This window comes from Python bivittatus, unplaced genomic scaffold, assembly GCF_059951505.1.
Source record: "Python bivittatus isolate LINGU-HERP-01145 unplaced genomic scaffold, Pbiv_v1 ctg000270_np1212, whole genome shotgun sequence".
Classification (NCBI taxonomy): domain Eukaryota; kingdom Metazoa; phylum Chordata; class Lepidosauria; order Squamata; family Pythonidae; genus Python; species Python bivittatus.
The window spans coordinates 1,852,609-1,873,796 of NW_028277050.1; the positions used below are offsets into that span (position 1 = coordinate 1,852,609).

General features: G+C 38.0%; 1 protein-coding gene across 1 annotated transcript in view; it reads left to right on the forward strand.

Moving 5' to 3' along the window:
- The window catches only part of CD4 (CD4 molecule), a 31,879-nt gene that overhangs the window by 3,656 nt on the left and 7,035 nt on the right, over window positions 1-21,188 (forward strand). Inside the window, exons 2-3 of the mRNA XM_025165114.2 lie at window positions 18,929-19,021; window positions 20,966-21,142. Of these exons, the coding sequence (XP_025020882.1) occupies window positions 18,979-19,021; window positions 20,966-21,142 (220 nt within the window). The 5' untranslated portion in view covers window positions 18,929-18,978. The remainder of the gene's footprint in view (window positions 1-18,928; window positions 19,022-20,965; window positions 21,143-21,188) is intronic.

The window sequence follows — 21,188 nt, forward strand, 5'->3', positions numbered from 1 at the left end:
GTCTAACCAGATTCTTTGAATGATTTCCAGTACTCATAACCCCAAGAGGCAGACAACTAAAGTTGAGCTCCTGCCGATCGTGGATTACATTTAGCAGGGAAGGGGTGACCAGCTTATTCCCACTCCTGATGAATGGGAGTAATCCCAACTGTTTTAAAGCAGGTGATAAAGACCAGCCCTGATTTTTTTTTTTAAACAAACAAACATTGGATTTAGAATAGATGAATAGTGATGACTTGTGGCTAATATCTTCTCTTTAGGCAAGGTGATCATGTGGGTGGTAATTTATCAGATTTAGACATTCTTGGATGAAATGGATAGTTTCTAGTTCCATTTCAGGTAGAGTTTAGGCATGGTTTTGCAACTGAAGCTGCCTTGTAACCCTAGAGGATGGCAGTAAAGCTGTTCTGATTCTTCCAGGAATTCAGCAGCATTCAGCACTGTTGATCATGATATCCTGCCAAAGAGTTTGTATGTGTCAGAGTCTGCATGCTCGGTTCCCAATTCCAGTAAATCTCCTGGAGCCAGTTTGTTTCCAGTAAAGATTTCTTTATTGAGAAGCAGCATACAGCATTCCATAGATTGCTGAGACTAACCCTCCCTGGCCAGGGCTCTCCTTCTAACCCCCCTCTACTCTATTTTCCCGCTTGATTCCTTTGCGCCTCTTCTTTGGTCTCACGGTTGTTCAGCCTTGCCGACGCCTTGAGGCTAGATAACACCGCACCTGGCCTTTGTTGTTTATTCTCCATTTCCCCTTCCCTTTTATGGCAGGAACAAGCAACCATCTACACAAGTTATGATTCCTTCCCAAACTAACATTTGTACTTACTAGCTAATTAGCACATGCCTGTTAACATTATCAATATTCTAATAACTTTCTAATAGCCCTTTGATAGTTGCTCGCCTAGATCCTGACAGTATGAAGGCACTTCCACTCAAAGATTCTATACCAATTTGAAAGTAGCTCCAGATTTTTTATTTCCATGAAGTCAGTAGTGTCGAAGAACTGAGTACAGTAGAGTCTCGCTTATCCGACATAAACGGGCCGGCAGAACGTCGGATAAGCGAAAATGTCGGATAACACACAGTAACGATTGAGTGCAGTAACAAAAAAAAAAAAAACCGATCTGCTGTGCCTGTTGCAATCGATTTTTGTGTTGCAGCGCCGCACTGTCAGGAGTAACAAGAAAGAGTACACTCACGCTCACAAACAAGCGGCACACTTTTCTCGTTGCCGATTTATGCGTGTTGTGTTTTTTTTAGGGGCGTCAGATAAGACGGAATGTCGGATAAGCGAAGGTCGGTTAAACGAGACTCTACTGTATATTTATTTCCAGCTACAATGTGTGTAGCTGAAATTGGTGCAAAGCTACATTTTGTGTTGTTTTTAATGCTGTGGCTTCACTTTCTATTGGAGGTAACTCTTGCCTTACTGTTCTTCTTGGCTTCTGAGCTTTGGATTCTGAAGGAGAAATGCTACTTTGCTTTGCAGTAGGCTAAGTGAAAGGAGCAGGTGTGAAACCGGCAAGAGTTTTGTCCGTCACATCTATTTCAGCTATAGACCAACCAGGGTGCAAAGCATCACTCAAACGGGTTTACCTTTCTTTCCTTTCCCTATTATATGGAGTAGGATTGATGGAATTTTGTTTTTGTTTTGGGGCAATGATTTGTGTTCCTTGTTCTCAGCAATGCAAATCAGCAGAATTCAAACAATCATGGATTTTGCTTCTCTGTGTGTGTGGGGAGTGAAAATGGCAGTGTGGAAGTACCATGAGTCAGGTGTGAGTGATTCTTCTTTACCATGACTTCATGCTTACATGAATGATTCTGTTCAATCACAAGATGTTATAACATTTTATAGGGTTCTATCTTATGCCACATACTATTTAATGTGAATGTTAGATCACTCCTTGAGGTTACTTTTTTCAGCAGATCCAGGTGATGGAGTAGAAATGATTAGTGGGTATAAATGATTATGCTACAGTTATGGCTTCATTAAGCTTAGACCAAACAAGATAGAGGGTGAGTGGATTATCTGAGTGAACAGTTGAACCAAATTTGGAGGGATTGAGAGTTTATTAAGGGATTACACTTGTAGCTTCAGGAAGCTTTTAAATCCATCTCAATTTTAGAGATGTAGATATCTTTTGTGGAGTAATTACTGTTTTACCAGTCTGATCTGATGTGCTATCTATGGTCCAACCTACATAGAAATCATGTGCCCACTTGCACTTAACTACAGCCCTGGCAATATCTTTTGTCCATTCTAGATCTTCATGATGTTGCCCTCATCTGATCCCCAGTTCCAGTATGTCTGTGAAACAGTTAAATCACCCTTAGTTGTTCCATTTTCTCCCTCTCCCCCCAGCTTTTTCTGACATCATTCAAAAATGGCCTTTAAGGTGTATAAAATCTGTTAGGTGTTGTCATCTTTGTCACCTCGGAAGGAAGCCAAGTACCTGACTGAGAATAAGGCAACAGGGTCAGGACAGAGGTTAGCAATGGAGGTAACAAATTCCATGCCCATATAGCTTTCTGCTGACTCAAAGATGGGGTAGAGAACATTTCAACTCCGCAGCTGATAGCGCTTGAATAAATAATAAATTTCTGGTAATCCACATGAAAGGATAGTATACCACAAGCACAAATTGAGTTTTCTGTTTTCAATAAGTCAATGCAATAAAAATTTATTTCATAATTTGATTATTAAAGAGAAAGTATGTAAGAAACCCCTATAACTATTCCCAAAATATCTTGGAGGATTAGAAGAAGTTTAAAAAATGAATGACGTCAACCATAAAAACATCACAGAAAGTCTGACTGTACTCAGAACTTGGCATCTCTACTCAAGAATATTTTGGCTTCTGTCTATGCTGGAGCTCATACTCTTGTTCTAATTCTGCAATGCCATCAGTGTAACTGGAATTGTTAGAAGCAGATGGAGGCATGATTTGAAGGTAACAGAATAATGCAATCCAACTGAGATCATCACCAATGATATGGGCTTTTTTTTTTCCCGTTCAAAAGTCTACAGTAATTACAAACAGTTATCTATATATGAAGAAGTAGCCAGGAGCTCTAACCAATATTTTGTTTTCTTATTTATCAAGAGCAGTTTCACTTTTAAAGCTAAGAAGAAATGAAACAATAGTTGAATTATGTTGCGGAATGGGCACATTAGCTGTTAGCCATTACTTGACACATTACAGACTGTAATACTGTTCCATGGAAGTGAATAGGAGATCTTTCCCCTATGTCTGTCACCATTCCACATTCTCTCTTGACTTCCACAGTATAATCCCAAAGCAGATCCCTGGTATGAAACAGGTTGTGGTACCTTCAAGTAGGAAATGAAAGGATATGTTTCTTGGATCTTTCCCAGTGGTCCAAAGCAGTGTTTCTCAACCTTGACAACTTTAAGATGTGTGGACTTCAACTCCCAGAATTCCCCAGCCCATGCTGGCTGGGGAATTCTGGGAGTTGAAGTCCACACATCTTAAAGTTGTCAAAGATGAGAAACACTGGTCCAAAGGACCATGAAAGTGAAGTGCTTGTGTCAATCCTGCCAGCCAACTTGTGAGTTAGAATCATTAGTTCTGCTTTTAGAGGAAGAACATGGAGGAGAGATGCTGCCAAAAAGCAAGATAAGAACAGGATTTAGTCTTAGAAAGATTAGTAAGAGTCCTTATGCAAGCAAGACCATTAAGATTGGGAAGAGGAAGAGGACCTTGTGGAGAAAGTATTGCCCTCCCTTTCCTTGTGTTTAATTTATAATTTCTTTTTCTGCCTTTATTTATTTAATTAAACAGAATGGAAAATATAGAAAAAGGAATTTTTTTAAGAAAGTAAAACAACAAAATATTGTGTGTGTTCATGTGTGTGCATGTGTATGGGCTTCTCATATATGTATATAAAGTTTTACCCAGTGGTTTCAATAAAGGATGATCATATTTCATTATAAACATTCATAAGTAATCTATGTCTGCAGGCCACATGTCCAAAAGTCATATTCATAGACTTATGAATGAGTGTGCAGTTCGTAAATGTTATGACTTCTCTGTTCAAGTCAGACAAAATCTTGAGCTGTTCTTCAGTTGCCTGCAGCATCCAAGCTAAATGGTCAAAAAGAGCATTGTGTCTGATTCTGGCCATGAGGGCCTGCTGATGCAAATTCTAAACGTCATATACGTCGGTTCTGCTCTGTACCTCTACACCAAGCAGCTCAGCTTCTGTGATGGGACAATTCTTCTCCTTATTTCACCTTCAGCTGCAATTAATCAGATTGTGGCCTGTTGAACTCACTCTTTACGCAGTTTGACCTTGCCTGGTTGTTCAGAGTATTTTGCCCTGAAAATCTTTGGCTGAAAAAAATTTCAGCTGAAAGAAGAAACTTTGGGATAAGTCCACCATAAGTGGAAATACATACCTCCCAAACTGCATCTTTCCAAGACAGAAGTTCTTGATCTTCTTTTGCCCTCTGATTCATCTGTTAATTGTTTAAAATGAATTTTACATATTAAATCCAGACTTAAAATATGAACACATCACAAAAATTTCAGTAGTAAAATCTAAAGAAGACCCTTACAATATTCAAAATATTGTTGTTGAACTAAAATGAAGGAAGGGTCTACAATTTGTCAAAAAAAATGTTTTTCTCACTAATTTCTTTAACCTTTTTATCAAACGCAGAAACAGTCATCAGGAGGAGCCCACACAAATATTTCTTGACTTCTGTACAAAATGAAATCATGCTCCCTGATGAAAAGAGCAGTATAGAACTCAGTGAGCTTCCACAACAGAAGGTAGTCTAAAAGCTGGGTCTCTCTGCTCCTTAATAAAGCTAACTGTAGACCCAAGCTTATTTTCTGTTTTGTGATCTTATTTCTGAAAAAAAAAATTCAGCCAAAGAAGAAACTTTGGGACAAGTCCACTGTAAGTGGAAATTCATTCCTCCCAATATGCATCTTTCCCAACAAAGATTAAATTAAATTAAATTAAATTAAATTAAATTAAATTGATCTTCTTTTATATGGACATACATCATATGCAAAGGACTTTTCACCTAATTTTTAACTTGCAAGTTGCCCAAATGTATTGAAGGAGGAAGAGCAAACCAACTAGGCTAGAGAAACCCAGAAAGAGTCCCCAAATTGTGGAAAGACATGGTAAATGACAGATCCATTCCCTTTGCAATGCAGAGCCTTGAAGGGTGGATATTGTTGATGTGCTGAAGAAGGATGACAGCAAAGTCACTGAAGAAAACAATCAGCATGCCTAAAATGAGTGACACTCCTGCAGGGAGGCCCAAAAGAGGAACAGCAGCAACTGATAATACAGACAGCCAATGTTATGATGGCATGGTCTTGTTCCAACCCATGAAGATATGGATTGCACTTTAAATCAATAATGGAGAAATATCCAGGACTACTGCATAAGGCACAGAAACCACTTTGTGGAGAGGTAGGGAGCAATCAAGCAGCTGCACGTGTAGAAAGCAGACAGAGGACATACCAAAGGAGCTGGGAGGAAAATGAATTTATTCACACCTATTCTTTCAAATTTGCAAAGGCTTTCCTCTACGCATAATGATACAATCCTCAAAAAGTTCCACTTTTCACTCATCTGTCCATGGAACATTCCTTCAGAAGCCTGGAGGGTCATCCAGGTGGTAAACTTGAGACAAGCATCAAGATTCCTAGTGAGCAATGGCTTCCCGCTTGCTATTCTTTTACAAGCCTGATTTCATCCAGCACTTTTCTGACGGTGATCATGGACACTGATTTAGTATATAGCAAGCCTGCAGATTTCTGGGTCTTTTTCTGTTTTTTTTTTTTTTTAATGACTTCCTGCATGGTTCTGGGCTATGGTTTTGGAATGATTTTGACAGGACAATCACTCCTGGAAAGTTTAATTATTTTCCCAATTTTTTCCCACCTCAAGACTATGAACTTTTCCTCATTGCAGTCTTAAGCTACTTGATTCCTGCATGTAAAGTGGCTAGAAATGAAGCCAACTTAAGATGCCCCTGTTCAGATTTCAATCTCCTCTTCCTTTTTCAGCCTAGTAATGTCCTGATGTTCTGTCTGGATCACATTTAACACAGCCTCCAATAGATGCATTCCCCTGCTTTTATATGTCTCCTGGGCTGGTAAATGTAAACAGAAAATAACACAGTTTTATCATTTTTTCCTGTCATTTGGCTAGAAGGGGATGTGAAAAACTCTTGTCCATTTCACTTTTTTTTTTTTTTTAAAGGGTCCATAGTGTAATTCAGTGTTTCCCAACCTTGATAACTCTAATATGTGTGGACTTCAACTCCCAGAATTCCCCAGCCAGCATGTTGCTAAGTTTGAGAAACACTGGTGTAACTTCTCCATCAGTGGGAAGGAAGGAAGGAAGGAAGGAAGGAAGGAAGGAAGGAAGGAAGGAAGGAAGGAAGGAAGGAAGGAAGGAAGGAAGGAAGGAAGGAAAGGCCTAGCTTTCTACCATTTCTGTAATTAACTTGTAAAAAGAAAAAATTGAAGGGCAACCACCAGTGATGGGAGGGGTGGGATGCTCCTGCTTCAGTAAGTGGAGGGGTTTGCCTACAATGAAAGGAAGGGCAGCAGGCAAACTAGATAGCACTGCTTGAGTCAGAACACAGTACTTCTGACACATAGCAGAAAAAGTCAGTCACAGATTGCCTTCCCAGTAGGCTGTGGATGAGTAGAAAATGATGTCATGCATTTCTGACTTCAAGAAATGGTTAGTGGCCTGTGTTCACACTGAGGCAAGCTGGTCAAATGAGTCAGACCAAATACAAGCTCTCCCAAAGCTTCAGGCTGTCAAACTAAAGGTCAAACTATGATTTCACTAGGAAGATAAACCAAGCCAGCAGGGAAATACAAAGTCCTTTTCATATCCCAGGCTCTACGCTACATTTACTCTGATCCACTTGACAGAGATGCTCAACTGATGGAATTATAGTAAACCAGGCATTCAGGAAACTAAACTACCCACCTAACGAGAGCAATAGATAAATCAATAGTTACAGATCAATTCCCAGGGAAGACCTATTAAAAAACACACCACAGAAACAGAACAACAGAACATCATAGTTGTCACCTACAGCTCACTGCTCAAGCCATTCAAACACATTATCAACAAGCCACAGTCCATATTGGACAATGACACTGCACTTTCTCAGGCACTGGGTGGCAGATCCATACTTTCATACAGACAGCCATCCAACCTGAAGCAAATTCTCACAAGAAGGAAAAAAACAAGACAATGATGCTAACATGAGAGCTACACCCTACGACAAACCTAGATGTTCACTTTTCCCCCACATCTACACCAACAGCACCATCACAGGCCCCAACAAGTACACACATAAGATTAGAGCTACCTTCACATGCTGTTCCTCTAATGTGATATATTCCATCATCTACCAGCAATGTCCTTCTGGATTCTACAATGGACAAATGGAACACATTTTGCACAAGTATTAATGGACACAAATTTGACACCAGGGCTCAAAAGAACGACAAAGTAATATCAGAGCATGTTAACCTCCCAGAACACTCTGTGGCAGACCTCAGAATGACATCTTTGGAGAAATGGGACTTTAGCAGCACTATTGAACAACACTTGGTTGAACTCACATAGGTCAAAAGGTTTCGGGCAATCTCAGGTCTCAACAAATACAGTGGATTTTTAACACAATACAATAGTTAACTGATAAGCTACTTCTAATCTGTCTCACATGTAACCTGCATCTGAATAACCAACCTGTCTTCTCCTCCCCTCCCCCTGCCTTCACCCCAATTTAAATCCTACATCAGCCTAGACACTTTATGGATCACAATAGTTTATGCATTTGAATACAACTTGTTAGGTGGTCATGAAAGGTGCTACCAGGTTCCTTCTGATTTTTTTCCCCTCCACAATAGGCAAGTCTTGAATACCAACCTCAGCTCAGGAGGCTTAGCTAAGGAGGTCTTTTATGTTCTACCTGGGCCTAGTCAGAGAAAGTAAGTTCTTCCACAGTTGACCCATTGGAAGAGTTGGGGAAATTTAATTGGAAAGCCCTGACCAGAGAGTTTTCAGTCGTCCTCCTCTGTCTCGCCTTATCCTCAGGGATAAACTTTAAGCTTCTAGGCACTGAGACTGCAACTATGCATTTCCCAGTCATTATATTTATTTCCACAGAGGCTGCAGATTCATATATTATTTGCTCCTTATTCTACAATCCTTGCATACAGTAGCTAAAAGGACAAGAAGGAGCAGGCACTCTCTAACTCTTCTCAAAGATGGGAAGGAATTGAATGGACACATTCAGTTTTCCTGATTTCCCCTATTCTGTAGAACACACAAAGATGTATGCCTCTGTGGGTTACTTAAAGTATACTAAAAGTGGATTGTCTTTATCTCTGTTGATCATTTATCTTTTCTTGGTTATTCAGTAGTATTGATTTGATCTTACAAAGCTTTTAAGTTTCTCTTTGAACACCCATGTTGTTTCCCTTGTCTCACATGTAACATGTTGTAACATTACTCTTGCATGAGTATTTACTGTAGATGCATCCATCTGAGATCTGATATATCTAAGATTCAATGTCTGTGTGTGGAAAAATAAACTAGGATTATGGGGAAATCCAACTTAGTATGAAAAGCTGCAGACAGCCCACTCAATCTTTCTTGGCTTCTCTCTTAGCATGAGTAACTAAACAAATCAGAAGTGGTTTCTTTAGCATGTCATCTAAACCTGGAATAGTGGCTTGTTTTAAAAATGCTAAATTCATATACTAAAACAAGTTTTTGTTTACAATTCTGGCTTGTAAGAGGAGAAACAATCCAGAATCCTGGGATCAGACCATATTTTAAATATGCAGTTTCTGGATTGTTTAGCCATTAACTCTAATAGGAAGAACCAAGTGGGAGTGAACAGGCTGTGTATTTCACCACACAGATCATTTCTGGAAAATTTGCTATTATCTGATTTACTGTTTTGCATGCATCTCAAGAGACAGTAGAATTCTGCCCTGAGGTACTACAAATGTATGTGCGTGTTTTAATGCATGTTTCAGATAGAATTCATTTTATTTACATGGAGTAACAGGGTCAGCTTTAACTCGCCTAATAGAACATTTAAGCTTTTTTGATTTAGACATCAAAACATATTTCAATTCTACATTTAACAATTCTAGATGATGTTTATCACATATGGAAATATATAATACATCAGAAGTAAGTTTCACTATTACTATAAAATTCTCACTATAATTTCCTACTTATTCATTAGGTTACACCATTGGTCACAACCTAATCTTCATAAAATCTATACACCTGTAGCTTCCTTCAAGCATAAACAGCTTTTTTTCCCCTACAGTTTTCTTAAGTCCCCTGTTTCCTGTGGGTGCCTAAAAAAGTATTCATTCATTCATTTATATTGCACTGTTTTGCAGCTCACAACTTTTGTAAAATGCAGCTGTTTCATGAGAAGATAAGCAGTTAAGATGAATTCAGTATGGAAGAAAGAGAGCAGAAAGAAAAACAGTAGCATAGAAATCATACCCTACTAACAGTCTCAAACATTTTCACATAAGACATTCTTACTTTTGCCACATGAGGACCTTAAAGCAAAACAGAATGCAGAAGACTGAACTCTGTAGCCATTATCAGTTTTATGCTGACGTTAGAGACCAATTGAAAAGTGAAATTAAGATTAAGTGTACAAAAATGCACAAAGGCTCCACTCGCCGTGAAAAGTCTTTCCTGTTTATTGGTGCATCTAAAGTTGCTCTTGAAGACCATAACAGCGAAGTTTGTTCATCTAATCAGTTAACAAGTCGGCCTTACTCTAGTGCATTGGTTCTCAACGGGGGCGGTGGGAGGATGCTGAGGGGCTGTGAACTTGTTTTGGGCGGTAGGGGGGCGGTGGGCATGTTTTGGGTGGTGGAGGGGCGATGAGCATGTTTTGGCATTCGAACTTAATTTTAAAACTCCCCCCAAAATTTATTAAATCGATTATCCGGTTTACACCATTTGTACCAGCAATAAAACGAACGTACGCGACAGCTGCCCTCACGCACTTCTAAGAATGGTGAGACGAATCTGTATTCTAGGTAGGCTGACCTTGAAGAACTCGACACTACGATTCTTCTCCGATCCCAACCAGCACAGCGCGTGTGTCAGCTGTTTTCCCGCGCGATTAATCGCAGCGCATATGTTGAGCATCCTTTCAATATGAATGTTTGATTTGACCCGTGTTTCTTGAGTTGCTTTTCGTTCGCTTCATTTCTGTTTTTTCCCCTCAGTTTCGATTTACTTTCATTGTTTATTTGGCCAGTCGGCTAGGTAAGTGCGCTTATTAGTTCTTTATCGTTGTCGTGAATTATTAATTTTGAGAAATAGTTTTTTATTTTTAATTGCCTTCCCTTCCTCCTACCTTGTCGAGCGAGGATTCAGTGCTGTGACTGATCTAATTACAAAAAAGAGAAGTCGACTCCAAATCGTGGGAAGAGGGGACTTGCGCCTTCATCTCTCTAACAATATTGAACCGAACGTTCAGAAACTGGCTCTGAACCATCAAGCACAACCATCCCACTGACATAATCAAGCATGTTTCATTGATATTACTCTTTTAGCATTTTTTTGCTGTTTTTTTTAATTACCTAATTAAGAATAAAGAATTTTTAAACATTAAAAAAGCATTTGCAAAAAAAATTAAAAAAATAAAATTAAAAAGTAAAAAATTTTTTAAAAAGAGCATCAAAAAAATAAATAAACGTATTTACAGCATTTTGAAATAAACGTATTTACATAAAAGAGCATTTAAGCATTTTTTTTGCATTAGTCATTTTAATTTTAATAAAAGGAATGCAATTACCTTCCAGGGCAAAAGTATCGAGTTAAATCGAACAAATTTGGTGTGTAAGTCTACTGAAAAAAATTACTTAAAATTTTTGCCTTTTATAATTCAGTAAACCCCCCCCCCCCCCATACCCTAAATTACAGGATTTTCACAAAGGGTGGCGTTGAAAAATTTTCCTCTCCTTAGGGGGGCAGCAGCTTCAAAAAGGTTGAGAATCACTGCTCTAGTGGGATACCCGTGTCTTGCTAGACAGTCCTAGAAATCTAGCAAATAATGTATGCAGAAAGACTATGCATTCAGATCTAGATAGCTTGGGGAGAAAAAAAAAACTTTCAAAGAGCTTGTGGATTACAGTTCATTCAATAGCATGGCCAGTCCTGTGCACTTTTTAGACATTGAGGTGTGTTGTAATTCAATACAGTATGTATAGATGTGCAGCTAATTGAACACAGGATAACATGCTTGTTTTCTTTGGAAACACATCCAACTGATCTGAGTTAGGGAATAACACACTGAGTACATTTTTAGACATTGAGCAAATGATGTTTTACCCGTGAGTGTATTCTCAACCAATGTTCATATTTGAGCATGGTATGACATGCAATGATCTTTTATGAAACAATCATAATATTGTTAAAACACCAGAATAGTTTTGCACAAGTAAAATTAAAATTATGAACATCCCTTCTATTTATGAAAAATAATAAACATTTGAAATGCACAGAGGCACCCCATGACAAGATAATTTTATTCAACCCTCCTAAACAAGTTATGATCTTTTAGGAACTCTACATTATATTTTCTACCTCCCCAAATACAAGGGCAATTACGTACTTGGGTCTTTATAGGGCATATTTGCCTTCTCTGTTTGGAGGAGGAATTCAACATAAATGCTGTTCCCATTGTATCGATAACAGAAATTGCTGCTATAATTTAAGACTATTATTCTGTGTCCTACATTCTGGGATGATATAGAACAGGAAATGACGACTTCGGTGGAACTTCTCTTTAAGTATTTGAACAGTGCTCTTATTTCCCCCCCCCTTATTTTTTCAAAAATTCAGTTCCCTCAGTTTTTCTTCTGCTTCTAGATCCCTGATTGTTGCTATTCTACAAACCTGTTCCAGTTTCTCTGAATCTTACTTGAAGTATGGTTCCAAAATTTAACACTTCTCTGATCCAAGTACAATGCTGAGCAATCATTTCATTATCATTAATTCCTTTGCTTAGATTCCTACAAGAGACCTGTAGCACAACTTCACAGCAGCCAACTAATTATTATGAATCCATTTTGTGTTTAGAGAGAAGCATTGCATTGGCTAACAAACCTGATTGGGATGATCATTCCCCCCACTGAAACTGACTGCTCTTACTGAGGATTTTGACCTCTGTGGAGGCAAAGCCTTCAGATAGTAGAGTTTTTGCCCTAAATGCTGCAGCAAGTCCCTTCTTTGGTTTACACTCCAATGTTCCACTTCATTTCTTCAAAAATCATGATATTAGTGCATTGCCTTGCTCACGCTTGACCAGTTCCAACATGTGACCAGAATATACACCTATCAACTTCCTTTCTACCATGTCGATTCAAGGATGAGTCTAAATATTCTGGAAAGATTGTTCTTCTCTGTTTCAACACCCAGCTCTAATGTTTTTGCGGTCAATTATACATTGCACGTTTTGCCTTTTGCAAACACATCTTGGCTCCTAGAAGAGGACCTTGGATTGAGGAACAAACAATGTAATATAGGAAAAATCATACTGCATTAGAACTTGCTACTCGGGCTGTGCAATGCTTCATAATGGAAGGGAAAAATATTCTTCAGAGCATATGTGTGCGTGCATATGTAGTATCTGTCTACAGTTCATTATACCAAATGCATCTTTCCCAGGATCAAGTTGCAGTTCAAGATAGCTCTTTGTTTCTTTCACCTGAGTCTTTAACTTCACTGTGTCAAGTTATATTTTTGCCATTCCCCTGTTTTTAGGGAACAATTTCTTTTCTTGCTGGACTTGTAGGATTACACCACGGTGGATCATTGGATCCTCCCTACCGTGAAGCTGAGATAATTTGCTGAGTTCTACATTCTTCTCCCTTTGTCGTCCTTTCATAACAAAACTTCTCTTCTGGTTCCAGTTCCCTGGACCCATCCCCTTCTTCTCAAGGGCACCTTTGAATTTATCTCTCTATCTCAACATCAGCAAGGACTCTACTTCTGATATTACATGATTTAGAAGATATATCTAACCAACGAAGTTTACATTTTTTAATCTCACTGATGTCTTGATACTCATCAGCAATTCAGCATGTTTCATCTTTGTTTACTTTGAAGATGCATATTTTCCTATTACTATCTATCTGCTGCATTGTTGCTTCCTACATTTTACCAACTGGGACATTTGCTACCAGTACATTTCTCAGTATTATGACCAGAGATTTTATTGTAAAATATATAGTGCATTTATTATAAAATACCTATTGCTTTCTTTCAAAAGGAACCAAAGAAGCACGTGGGTTTAATTTCTATCATTCTCCAGTTAAAAGACTCAGGTTACATATGATATGAAAGAGCTCTGATGGAGATCTGAGAAAGCCACTGTCATTTAGGGTAGACAGCGCTACATTTGATGGATATGTAGTCATTTCCCCCCTAGTAACTTTAATTCTAGAGTCATTCAATCACCATGGTGAAACAATATCAGTTAATGACGATAGGCTTTATATAACTTCAATAATGGCTGGCTGATGCTATGAAGATGCACTAGTAGGCTGTATGACTGTAGGCTGACTTGACAAAAGACAGGATCCTATATGATACAAAATTTTGCCCTACTTTAGGTTAGGGGTCAATGATTTTTTCAGGCACAAGAAACCGATATACAGTCTTATCTGCTTTTGAAAATTCCATATGTCCTAGAAATGAGAAGACGCATAGCAATGTTTGTTTATATGATTTGGAGGCTACCCAACTCCAAAGGATTCTGAGTGGCTTACCCTTTGAAAGCAAGAAACTATAAAATAAACCATGATCTATATGATCTTGATTTAATTGTAAATTGAAAGATTGAGTTTATTTTATATCAGTACCAATAGACATCATTTAGATTTTTTCTCTTTTTAGTTAATTCGCTTTTTTTCTCTTTTTTCACATTTAGTTTATTTTAGTCACTCATAATACATCTACACTTTTTTTTTTCACTGTACAACCACTATATTCTCCCTCTCTCTCTCTCAAACTTTGAGTGTTCTGGTTTTATGTATTTCACTGTTAACATTTTTGATTGATTGATTATGTGCCATCAAGTTGTTTTTGATTCCTAGCAACCCCGTGGATAGATTTCCTCCATGACATTCTATCCCTAACCTGGTCTTCCAGGTCTTCCAATGATGCATTCATTGCCACTGTGACTGAGTCCATCCACCTTGCTGCAGGTCATCCTCTTCTTCTCTTTCCTTCCACCTTTCCCAGCATTAGAGACTTTTCCAGAGAGTTAGGACTTTGCATAATGTGTCTGAAGTAGAATAATTTGAGCCTGGCCATTTGTGCCGCGAGTGAGAACTCTGGGTTGATTTGATTGATGATCTGTTGGTTTCTGTTCTTAGCTGTCCACGGTATTCTCAGGAGACTTCTCCAACACCAAAGTTCAAAGGTGTCAATATTCTTCCCATCCTGCTTCTTCAAAGTCCAATTTTCACTTCCATAGAGTATCATAGGGAACACCATGGCTTGCATGATTCTGATCTTTGTAGGTATGAACACATCATGGCATTTGAATATCTTTTCCAAGGCCTTTGTGGCTGCTCTACCAAGTGCTAGTCTGCAGTGTATTTCTTAACTGCTTGCTCCTTTACTGTTGATGGTTTAACCTAAAAGGCAGAAGCTATCCATGATTTTGATATCTTCATTGCCAATTCTAAGGCTTGTTGTTCTACCTGTTGTCATTAGTTTGATCTTTATATTTAATTTTAGTTCCATTTTTTTCACTGTGCTCTTTGACTTTTAGTACTAGGGTTTGCAGATCCTTTGTATTTTTGGCTATTGGCAGTGTCATCAGCATAGTGCAAGGTATTGATGTTTCTTCCTCCAATTTTAAAAACATGCTCATCTTCTTCTAATCCAGCTTCCCTTAATATATATTCAGCATGTAAGTTGAATAAATAAGGGGAGAGTAGACAGCCCTGTGACACTTCTTTTCCAACCTGGAGCCAGTCTGTTTCACCAAGTTCATAAGTTTCTCATGAGGACAATCAGATGTTCTGGGATTCCCACATTTCTGAGCACATTCCACAGCTTGACATGATTGACACAATCAAAGGCCTTTCTATAATCGATGAAACACATAGTGATTTATTTTTGGTATTCTTTGGCTTTCTCAATTATCCAGCCTGCTTTAGCAATAATATCTTGTGTTCCTCAGCCTTTTCTAAAGCCAGCTTGAACATCTGGTGTCTCTTTTTCCATGTAGGGCTCTAATCTGTGTTGGATGATCCTAAGCTTTATTTTTCTAGCGTGTGAAATTAAGGATATTGTACAATAGTTTGCACACACTGTTAACTCTCTCTTTTTGTATTGGAATGTAGATTGACCTCTTCCAATCGGTTGTCCACTGTGTCATTCTCCAGATTTGCTGGCATAGCTTGGAGAGAGCGGTGGGAGCCACATGCTTAAAGTTGGTTCATGAATAAGCATGACATTTAATTTAATTTAAATGAATGAAATATAAATTAAAATATTCTCCTTGTATATAACAATATGCCCTCTCTGTCATATAAAAATCATGATCTATCATGAACTTGGAGGGAGATCTGCACACTGGACTCAAGGCTTGGCAGGGGTGAGGTTTGCAGGCTACCCATTCACATGTTCCATTAAGAAAATGCATGGTGTCAGGGTCATAAGTACTACTCCCTGAGCTCCAAGGCAAATCTTTCATATAAGGAAGAGTTAAAACATTTTATATGTTTCCTTGCTGCCATCTAGTGGTCACCTGTATTTATGCAGCACAATTATAGTATGCTTACTGTCTCTCCCTCATTCCTTCACAACAGAAAGGAAGAGTGTCTTGGCAGCCTGGTGGCCAGTTGTCAGCCTATAGGTTCTTTGGGATTCAAATGCAATAAGCACAACGCAGGGTAAAATGCCAAAGAGGAATTTACTGAATAAATATTCAGAGAGTTAGTAGTTATCACGATCCTTGTCCCTTCAACATGCTAGGAACCCCCCAAATGGCAGCAGATGGATCACACAAAGCTGATAATTATGCAGCACTCTCCCAGGACTTTGAGTCTATGCTAAAATTCAAACTGTCTGGGCACTTTTGCCACCTTTTGCCAGTTTTCTTAAGAGACAGGGAGTATAAACAATAACTCTGGGGATGGCTTAGTAGCACCTGCTTATCAGGGACTTGATCATAATCTTAGACTGTGGAATCTCTGCCAAGGATATTTTTAGGGAAGACAGAGCCTCTAGCAGACACCACTTGGGGATGGTGTGATGACCTACAGAATCTGGTCAATATCTTGAGAAATGACCTTTTGGTTATTTGGCATATAATTTTTTTTATTAAGGATTTTGATTACAATAGTACAAACTAATACAAACTAAACTTAAATAAAGAAAAAAAGAATAATAAGAAAGAATAAAAAATGCAAGAAAAAAGAAAAAGAAAGAAAAAAGAAAGAATATAATAAAGAAAAAGAACAATATTTAAAGAAGTGATTTCTAACCTTCATTACAACACATATAGACAAATTTAGTAACTTTTTACCATCATAAGGTTAGAAGCAGATATCTCTTCAATCCATCTCTCTTCCCTTATCTATAAGCAAATCCATAAAACATCAACTTTTCAATTCTGGTGTCAGCAAAAAGTCTGTAAAAGGTTGCCTTTGCAAATAAATGTCTTACTTTAACCTTGATCAAATAAACCAACCCTATATTCCTTCCTTTTACTTTTAACAGTCTTAATCTTTAGTTCATTCAAATATTGTTGTAGGATTTGATTTCTCTTCAATTCTTCTTTATTCCACAGACTTCTTTAAGGGTTTAACAAGCCTTTTTTGTAGATCCACTAAGAAAACATTTTCCAGGTCATTCTCTTGGTTTGCCATTTGTATTTCCCATTTAATTTTTAAAACTTCAGCCAGTTTCTTTGTATATCCAGTAAAGCATCCTTTTCCAAATCATTCTCTTGGCCTGTCATTGTAGTTCCACTTTTGATACTTTCTCTGTCTTTTCAGAGAAAATTTGCTCCATATCTGTCATTCCCACATTGACATCTTTTGGACATAATCTATCCATAGAATCAGACATCACTGTTGACACTGTTGATATAGTAGCTACTAATTTCTGGCTCCAAAGATCTCCTTTAATATTTCCAATGTTATGACATTTTGTGTCATTTTGTTAGTCCCAGTTAACTGACACCAAAAGCTGGTTTGTATTTTTTTTCCCTTCTACTTAGAATCTTTAGTCCCCTCTAGTATCCAGTTTCTAAAATCATAAAGTCACTTATCTTTGTTATGAACCAAGATAGCCAAAATAACTCTGATTCCCATGAGAAGCTATTTATTTTTTATAGTTAATTCCAAAATCTTATAGTAAAAGTCAATATTCCAGATTTAACTGGACTCTTAATCCATTTGTAACTTTCTTAGATCAAAATCTTATTTAGCTTTTTGCTATTTATTTCAACTTCTTTAAGTTCTTAAGCTTGTAATTAATTTTTCTTTTGTTCAGAGTTGAAGTTGAACTCACCCAGCAACTTTTCAGACTTGTCATTCCAAAGGTCTCTAATAGCTTTAAGATGGCTAATAGGCAATTTCCGAAAGTGATTAGAAAGTGAGGCTTGCAAACTTAGTTCCTTTTAAAAGGCTCCACTGTGGCTGCGAGCAAGATGGCTGATCCCTTCATCTCCCGGTGCTCAAACCCCCAGAAGACCGCTGTCCTGCCATCTGGAGCATATGTGGGCAATCTCCTGTCCTTTCTTTATCCATAAAGGTTCCAAAGAACTGGTCTACTCTCCAGTTCTTTGGTCTTTGCTGTGGTCATCAGCTCCATTTTCATGGAGACATCTTCAGTTTGCCACCCCTCCCCTGGAAGTCCAGAGATGACCTTTTGTTTATGAGAATGTTGCTTTTAGGCAACTATTGTTCCTCCTCCCTTGGCAGGTGTTAGATTAGGGAGCAGGTATAGCCTTCTTTATCTTAAGAAGTAAGACTAGAGATAGAAGGTAAGTAAGTAAGTAACAACTTTTAACTTGTTTTGTAGTTTTTTAACTGTTTTTATGCTTCTTATTTGTGAGCCGCCTAGAGTCACATATAGTGAGATGGACAGGGTATAAATCTGATTTATAAATAAATAAATAAAATAAACAAGTAAGAATAGAGATAGAAGGCAGGACAAGAATGGTTAACAATAACAATGATGCAATCTACTTATAGTAATTATTTGTACTGTCTCAGCATTTGTGAGTGTTTTCCATTCTTTTTGTTAAATTCTCTATGATGAAGAAGTAGATATTCCCTTCAAATGAACTTTGCCTCATGATTTTTTTTTTCAGTAGGGATAGCGAATAATCCCCACAATAAAACAAGTAGCAAGCAACGCAGCTCATCAGTCCCCATAGTAAATTTCTCACATGAAGTAAGTTATCTTGCTAGGAGGCTAATCCACCCTGTGCCCTAAAGCAGGATTCCTCAGCTCTGGCAAATTTAAGATGGATGGACTTCAACTCCCATCTTAAAGCTACAATGTGGGTCCTTTGGGGAGGGGAGGTTGTATTATCCAGCCTTGAACCTAACACCCTCAATTCATTGGTTGCTGCTTGTCCTTGTAGAATACTGGATTATACATTCATCTACTAACTATTATTGGGGGGAGATTGATGGCAGCCATATCTTTAATGTTCTGACTAATTTAATAAGAAGACCAACTTATTAAATGGTTAACTGCAAACCAATGGAAATGATCATTCATTATATTAGTTGTTTTTGCCCTACATGCTGAATGCTACAAGACATGTTTAGAATAAGCCAAGCTGATTTTTTCTGATGATTTTTATATTTCCTGCCAGGAACTTGTCACGGCCTTCAGTTCTCCAGGTGAAAGGGTGTATTGGTGAATATGGTTTTAAGCAGCATTCTTGTTTCCTTTGTTCTTTACCTGGGTGAGTTTATGGCAAGAGATATTTGTGGTACAATGGAGCTGCCATATGATCTCTTATTTTCCTGTCTTTAGCCTAATAATTTTCATTCCTTTTCATAACTTTTGCTGTAGGAAAAAAAATCCCACTGGGTGTTATTTAGCAGTTCATCAGCATACGTATTGAGATATACTAGTGATGGCCAGCATGAATTATCTATCTAGAAGCTCTAAAGCAAAGGTGGGCGGCCTGTGGCCATATGATACAGTGACCATACATCCTTTATTATAAAGGACAGCCCTTTATTTCAGAAAGCTGTTCTTTAGATTTATTTAATTTAATGATTTGTTTTCTTGGTTTTGCTCTTGAATTTTCCTTTGTAACGCAAAGTTCAATCAATCGATCAATCAATCTTTTATTACGGTCACAGACCAGAATGTAAAGAAAAATTATAAACATAAACAATTATTTTTTTATCCTTATGAATCTCTTTCAGATTTGCCTCTTCTTTAGGTTTGTCCTTTATTTTTTCCAAGAAAATATGGTCAATGTACCATAAGACCAACATACAGCCCTCAGCTTAATTTCATGCTGCTCTTAACATAATTTCAAAAGCATTATCTGAGCAATTACTTCAGAGAGAGAAAGAGAAAGGAAGAGATGATGAGAGAGAAGAATTTGGACCTACTCATTACTGGCTTTGGCCAATATCCGTTTGGTCTTCTCATGGAAAAGTTCTAAACTTTTGTCCAAAAGGAGCCTGATTATCAACTGGTATCAGCTGATATTCTGGAACAGCAGTAAACTCATATTCCAAAGTAGGCCAATTATAAGCTTTGAATGCAGAAATATAAAAAACACTTGAAAAGCCCAAAAGGTTTTTGTCTGAGGGCTGAATCCAATGGTCTAGCCATCAAAACGAGTCAAAACTCACCTCCTCCCAGCCCCAGCTCCATCTTACATTAAGAAGAATGATTGGTGAAAGCTTTCCTATCAGATGGTGAAGTTTGAAATCCACCATTCCTGTCCTTTAACATGCTCCGTATAGCACAAATAAGGATAGTAACTTTTCCAGGCATTGTTCCTGTGATAGGATAGGCATGGCCCCCATGAGCAGCAACTTCTATAACATTACAGTTTTCTGCCAGCCCAAGAACGATGGATAGCATTTTAATTTGGCTGCAGTGTGCTCCTACCCCAACTATTAAGAAGGAGCTGACGAGGCTTGGCAAGATGTTTCAGGCCAGGCGTGGGTACACTGTTGGTGTCCCCTTAAGTCTAACTCTTATTTTCTTGGGATTGCATGGCTACCTGAAAGCCCAGAAAAGACCCACATTTTTTGAGGAGCCACTGACAGAGATGGTGTGTGGGCTCATACCCACTCTGAACTACTTCTGTGGCTTCAGATCCAAAATGCAGCACAACCCTAATTTTTAATCTTTCTCTATGGACTTGCTGTGAAAAAGGTCTTTGAGAGGTAGGGCTATTCTATTTTAGTGCACTGATATCTATACTCACAAACAAGAATAGTGTTTTGACATTGCCAGCAAGTTTGCTACGTCACCACTAAATCCAGTTAACCTCCTTGGATTTAGAAACTAGACATCTTCTATGGTAGTTTATAAAAAGAATGATGTGCATTATTCTTCACTCTTCCTTGTCCTGGAGGCTGATCAATATATTCTTCTTTTCTCCTTGACCTTGTTTCAGAACAAATGCCTTTTATAGTGGCAAAGACTTCTGGAGATTGCAGACCTTCTGAAAACTCCAGAGTAAAACAGCAGATGCTTAAAATGTAAATAAACATGTTAAAATGTAACGAGTAACATAAAATAAAAGGTCAATATAATACAGTAACTTGGATTATGAACTTTGAGCTCAGAAACATCCATAATTCAGTGTTGATGAAATCTCATTTGTGCCCCATTGCTGACTTTCCTTTGTTCTTCCATTATTTTGACCCTCCAGCTCTTCCAGGGGCAATGCTTCCTGTTACTGTGAGGGCTGAAAAGGTAAATGTTATTGCTGGCAAGCCTGCCATCCTTCACTGTCTAGATAGCACTGACAAGAAAAATCCAGCTACATTGATCTGGAAATATAACAACAAACTTCTGCTAAAGATATTTCAAGGAAACCCTTTTAAAGGTAAAACTGGTTGGGCCATTCCACATATAGCCAATAAAGGGGGATA